This window comes from Coffea arabica, chromosome 1e (assembly GCF_036785885.1).
Source record: "Coffea arabica cultivar ET-39 chromosome 1e, Coffea Arabica ET-39 HiFi, whole genome shotgun sequence".
Taxonomy (NCBI): Eukaryota; Viridiplantae; Streptophyta; class Magnoliopsida; order Gentianales; family Rubiaceae; genus Coffea; species Coffea arabica.
This window is the reverse complement of record NC_092311.1, coordinates 37369397-37375721: the sequence shown is the minus strand read 5'-3', so window position 1 is coordinate 37375721 and position 6325 is coordinate 37369397. Positions and strand designations below refer to the sequence as shown.

At 34.7% G+C, this 6325-nt stretch overlaps 1 protein-coding gene across 1 annotated transcript; it reads left to right on the top strand.

The window, feature by feature from the left end:
- Positions 1 to 2510: 2510 nt before the first annotated feature.
- LOC113693807 (dirigent protein 23-like) lies at positions 2511 to 3119 on the top strand. Its single transcript, XM_027212511.2, has one exon. It carries the CDS (start codon positions 2511 to 2513, stop codon positions 3117 to 3119), a length of 609 nt encoding a protein of 202 aa, XP_027068312.2.
- The last annotated feature ends 3206 nt before the right edge of the window (positions 3120 to 6325 follow it).

The window sequence follows — 6325 nt, the reverse complement described above, 5'->3', positions numbered from 1 at the left end:
TATTCGTGAACACTTGTCACTTTAAGAAGTTGTATAATAAAGTGTAACATGAAAAATTGTAATATAAGATCTCAAGCCAAACAAGTTTAGCATAAGAAAAGTTTCAAAAGAGATGAAATAAGAAATAGAAGAAGTAATAAGATATAATTATGCATGAAAAAGTCAAAGCATTCCCATCAACTTTGTCTAATTTCACATATTTGTCATAGTCCAGATCATGATTACGAAAAAAATTTGCACATATTCCACACGTAAAGACTTTAAACCAAATACTTCTCCAATTTGGTGAAGTCTCTTTCTTTGCCGGAAAATTTGAGGTCTTGAGGTCTTGGTCCTTTGTCTTTGTTGGAAAATTTGAGGTCTTGAGGTCTTGGTCCTTTGTCTTTGTTGGAAAATTTGAGGTCTCGGTCCGTTGTCTACACGGCATCCCATTAGTCATTGTAAAAGAATATGAAGTTTCTTATGTTTAAAACAATAGACCTTTCTGAGAATTTGTTTTCTAGAGGCATTTGCATATTCCACACGTAAAATCTTCGGTCTTTGCTGTAGAATTTGAAATCTTGGTATTTAGTCTTGGTCTTTAGTCTGTACGAAATCCAATAAGCCCTCAATGTAATATGGCAAGGATCATAATGTCAATATTTACTGCTCTAATTTTAATTTCCACCCATGAAAAGTAACCTTATGATAATTAGTGTAAATAGAATACTTGATGTGGTATTGAATTTGGAAATACGTAATTTTTTGCTTTGAATTTATTGGAGAAAAAATTTTCAAAACTAAAGCAAAATTATGATATTCCTTGACTCCATGAAATGAAAGTTATCTTATTAGTTAGAAATTGCAATTACTTACAATGCTTATAAGTTTGGCATATTTGGCATGGTTGTGATTGTGACAACTAATAAAATTTGCACATTCTACACGTAAAGAGTTTAAATCAAATACTTCTCCAGTTTAGTGAAGTCTCTTTCTTTGCTAGAAAATTTGAGGTCTTGAGGTCTTGAGGTCTTGGTCCTTTGTATTTGCAGGAAAATTTGAGGCCTTGGTCCTTTGTCAATACGGTATCCTATTAGCCATCAATTTGAATAGTGTAAATATGACTGACTTTTTTTTTCTAGCCTCAAAATATTAAGTTGTGCACCTTTGCAACCTAAATCCTAATTTACAAATGAATGACTAAATGAATAGTTCAACTTTAGAATAATAACAAAATTACTTTTCATTGGACGAACATTTATAAAATATGAAGAAATGAGGAAAAGTTAGTCAAAACTAAGGACAAATTACTTTTTATTAGTATATGAAGGATTCTACGAATTGCAGAAGTAAGGTAGATCAGAAGAAAAATATTTTGTTTCTTAGGTTTAATCTACTTTGCATATAGGATGTTATGATATATTTATGCCTAAGGCACATATCAGCATTATATATGCTTCCAAAGTCAAGTATTTTAACTACTTTCCACTGCTTTTGTACTTGTATGCACTGAAATCTATTTCTTTCAATTTAATTTTCCGTTTCAGTATTTTTCCATCTTAAACTTGAAATGGAAGTTTCTGCATTGTTAAAAAAAAAAAAATTACTACGATTCTTAGAAAACATTGTGCAGACTAAAATTTCTTTTCTTTTTTCATTTACCTAAGAAAAAGAACTATTATTTAAACCAAATTTTTTCACCTACCAAACTTTGATTGCTAAATTTGTGTTGTCTAACGTGTATGCAAAAGAGACCATTTTGGTCTCTATCCCTCGAACATTGGTTATCCAAATTTTTTTCATATTTTCTGGCTTTACCAATTTTAGTACATTGTACAAAAAAAACTTACTAAATAAGTGCTTCACCGATAGCAATAAGAGATAAATATTAGCATATGAGCTTAAAAAGAGAGATTTTAACCAATACGTAGCTCTGAACCACGTAATAAAAAATTGAACGTTCCTCCCCTCAATCCCAATTCTATTTTTAATGTCACTTTTATGTTGATGTATTTTTCTGAAACAAATTGTTTCAGGGGCAGAAACAAATTATATTGTCAACAATTATTGGAGAAAATTTGAAGTGCGAACCATGAAACATTAGTTTCAGTCCGATGCTGTTCTTTGTGGATCTTTCTCTTGTACATTAAATGTACATATTAAAATCAGACTGAAACCAGTTAAATTTATTTGTCTCTAATCAAGCCAAAAATGAATACATTCTTATCCTAATTAGATTCCAATCAAAATTCCACTCAAATTAATGCCTAGACCTATAACATCATGGCCTAAAATCATAAATGAGAAATAAAACTTGAGTTTTCAATGGTTTTCCATTGTTGACTTGTCAATGTAACCCAGCAAAACTGCAAAAGCGAATTACTCTTTCCAAAGATGTTGATAGTCAAGTCAAAGTCTCTCTGAGGCTTCAATAATTTGAGGACCACAGCCAGCTCTATTGATCTATGTGCAACATAGACGAAGTTCAGCACTATTAGCCTTTCAAAGCACTGCTCTTATTCTCCCCTACTATGGACAAGATAAGCATGAAGATGAAGACAACACAACTCATTGCAATTCTATGGTGGGTCGTGGCGATGATGGCCCTGCCAATATTGGCTCATGGCAGCATTGATCAAAGTCCTGCAGCAGTTAAAAAATGGTTCAAAGAGCTTCGACATGCAAAGGAGAAGTTGACAGAGCTTCACTTCTATGTTCATGACAGGGTAACTGCAGAGAGCCCCACATCTGTACTAGTTGCTCAAGCCAACAGTACTAGCAAATCACCCACGATGTTCGGGGCAACCTACGTCTTCGATGACCCGATGACACTGGGACCTGAGCCCAGTTCCAAGATCATCGGTCACGCCAATGGCATAACCAGTTCGGCTTCGAAAGAGGAAGATGCTTCACAAATTGGCATCATGAACTTGGTATTCAACGATGGCAAGTTCAATGGTAGTTCCCTTAGCGTTCTAGGTGATTATCCCTTCTTCCAGAAGTACAAGGAGATGCCAATAGTAGGTGGTTCTGGGGCTTTTCGATTGGCCCGTGGAATAGTTACAGCAATAATCCATACTTACAATGATACCACCCAGAATGAAATTATCGACTTCCACGTCCTCGTTCTGCATTATTGACCTTGATTTGATGTCATTTGTTGCTCGTACTTTTCTTGTGGGTTTCTTTGTCGTATAACAAAGATTTCATGTTAAGGATATAATCCTTGGATGGTACAAGAAGTATTGAAGGTTTTTTTTTTTTTTTCACTTCTACAGTTCTGCTTGTTTGGTCTCTTTGTTGATAATGTTGATTTTCAGCTAATAAAGAAAGTTTTTCCTTCTCTTTCTCCATTAAATTTTCCTTTTGGGACTTCCTACTTTTTCCTTTTGCTTTAAAAAATCTAGTATTGGTTTTTTCCCCTTTTCTACCTTCATTGCTTGTTTCATGCTTCTAAAAGCTTATTTTCCTTAATATTTTCTTAATTCGTTTTTCTTTCCTATACGCAATGATAGTAAGGCGCTTAATTGGGATTTTTTATATCTAATTTCTCTGTCAAGATTTCCTGTCTAATTTCATACTAAGGGTGCATATGATAAAACTAAAGTTCGAAATCTGAAATATAAAATTTGAATCTATTAAGTTATGGAATTGTTAAATATTAAATTTAATACATTTAAGTGCATATCACATTCAGTGATAAGTGAACAGTTTATCACTTAATTTTGGGAGCAAGTTTTGTCTAGAAAATTTAGTGCCACTTAATTAATTCCAATATTCAATTTTTAGTTATCAAACAACTTGAATATGTTAAGACCTGAATCATTAAATTTAAGTATTGAATTTGATTATCAAACAGAATCTAAGTCTTTGGCTTTTCATTTCTCATTAGTCTTTTTGCTTGTCCCTATTCTCGATTACAAGTTCTACTTTTCATCAGATGAAAGGGGCCAAAAGAGTAAAAAACTTCAATCCCAATCCTTTCATTAAAAAAGCAAATCTGGTGCTGCAAAGAGTCTTGCAAAAGGTAGAATCCACAACTTGATGGCAAAGTATCAAAACTTAATATGATCCCTTCTTTAACATGATCCCTTCATATTTCTCAACTCGTTCACACCTAGGGCTGCTATCGAGTCGAGTCGAGCTCGAATAACACCATACTCGAGCTTGAACTCGATCTCAATCAGTGTTACTCGAGCTCGAGCTCGAACGAGTATATAAATTTGAGCTTGACTCGATAAAATGAAAATTAAATTCGAGCTCGACTCGTTTGAGTTCGAGTAAATATCAAGCTTAAGCTACTCGAGATCGAGCTCGAGCTCGAGTTCCTATTTTCTCAAAATCCAAACTTCCAAATTCAATATCCTAATTTCCAGACTTCCAATATAAACCATGAGTAACAAGTGTATATAGTGAAACAGGTTTGCCTTTTCAAATTCATCCCAAATTACAGATAATATCAGTTAACATCCTCGCAAATAAAAGTTAACGAGATAGAAATAGACTTGAACCACCACTGATCAGTTAACATCCCAAATTAGTGTCAAAAGTGTCGAGCATTACAAAATACAAAAGTAACAAGTCAGCTTGAACTATCACTGATCAGTCCATCAAGATATCAAAAAATGAAAAACCACCGCAAGGCAAGCACACAAGATTCCAGTATGCATCAAGATTCAAAAGGACAAGTGCAACCACAGCTTGTTTAACAAAAGAAAGGTGCTAATCTGCTTGGCATCCCAGTATGCATCAGAGGCCAACCCGATATTCAAAAATTGTAGTCCCATCAAGAATGCAGTTGTATCAATTTAAGGGACAAAAGTAAGAAAAAAGCAATTAAGAACTACAAGATTCCATAAGGACCATACTACTAAATCTGGCTGTTTGAGAGACATCTTCATACTTTCGGCAACTCAACTTCTTTAATTATCTTAACTTGCTGCATATTAGAAGAAAGGGAAAGAAAACAAAACATTAAAAGTTAGAAATAATTTAGAAAATAATAAATTGACTAACTTATGCACAAATAGTGGTCTCAAATACTAAAATACTGAATATTACCTTCATTTTCTTTTTAACTTCATGGAGATTTGTACACCAATCTCCGGCACACAGCAACACTTGAACAGTATCCGGGTGAAGTGAAGCTCGATAGGAGTCTATTACTCGAATCCCGACACTAAACGTGGCCTAAGATGCCACTGTACTTACTGAAATGGCCAAGATATCACAAGCCATTTGAGACAATATTGGATAGGAAATTCGATTTATTTTCCACCATTCCAAGCAATCAAATGCTTTCAGGTCTACTCTAGTCTTTTGGCGAGGCTTATCTAAATAATCAACCAATTCCTACTTAAGGAGTTCGTTAGTCTCAACTTCATCACAATAGATATCGAAATCATCCCAAGAAGAAGAAGCTGGTGCATTTTTTTGCGGCCCTTCTAAAGAACAATCTTCCATTGCTCTTCCTTCTATACTAGCCATTAAAGCAACATATTCCTCATAAAGATCAAATAGGACTTTTCGAACATTTGAAATATGCTCTTTAGCTTGGTAAGGAGGATACATTTGAGGGTATGTGAACTCTACAACTCGCATTTTCTGTCTCGGATCTAAAATGGCAGCAATTGCCATTAGCAAATTACAGTCGCCCTAATATTTATCAAACTTGGATTTCATGTTTTTTACCATGGCCCGGATGAAGTCGTCTTTATCATTGACTTGAGCATCTAAAACTTTTTTAATTTTTGCCACCTCTTGAAGGAACAAGTTGCTTGTAGGATAATCAGTCCCAGACATAATATGTGTGGCTGTCCAAAATTTCTCCAAGATAGAGCAAACCTTTTCTACTTTATCCCAATCATCAGGAGATAGGCAAAAATCATAAAGTGGCTCTCTATCTTGAAAGCGGGGAAAAACATCTCTGAATTTGATGGCACAATTCAGCATCTCGAAAGTGGCATTCCATCTAGTCCGACAATCATAAAGCAATTTTTTCCAGGGTATTCGGAGCTGTTGGGCAATCTCAGCAAATAGCAAAGCTCTTCCCTCGGAGTGATTGACAAATTCCACACTTTCCCTAATATTGTTGGTGATGTCCACTATCTTGGAAAGGCCATCTTGAACCACAAGGTTCAAGATGTGTGCACAACATCGAACATGAAAAAGTTTGCCTCCACATAGCAGCTTTTTTTATCTAGAGAAGTCATCCTTCAAAAGTCGGATAGCAACATCGTTGTTGGAGGCATTATCGACTGATATAGTATGCATCTTGTGATCAATTTCCCATTCCTTCACACACTTAAAAATTGTAGCAGCAATCTCCACCCCACGTCAAGATGGT

What these genes read in the sequence shown, in the direction of transcription:
- LOC113693807 (XM_027212511.2), top strand. Translation starts at nt 2,511, where the DNA reads ATGGACAAGATAAGCATGAAGATGAAGACAACACAACTCATTGCAATT.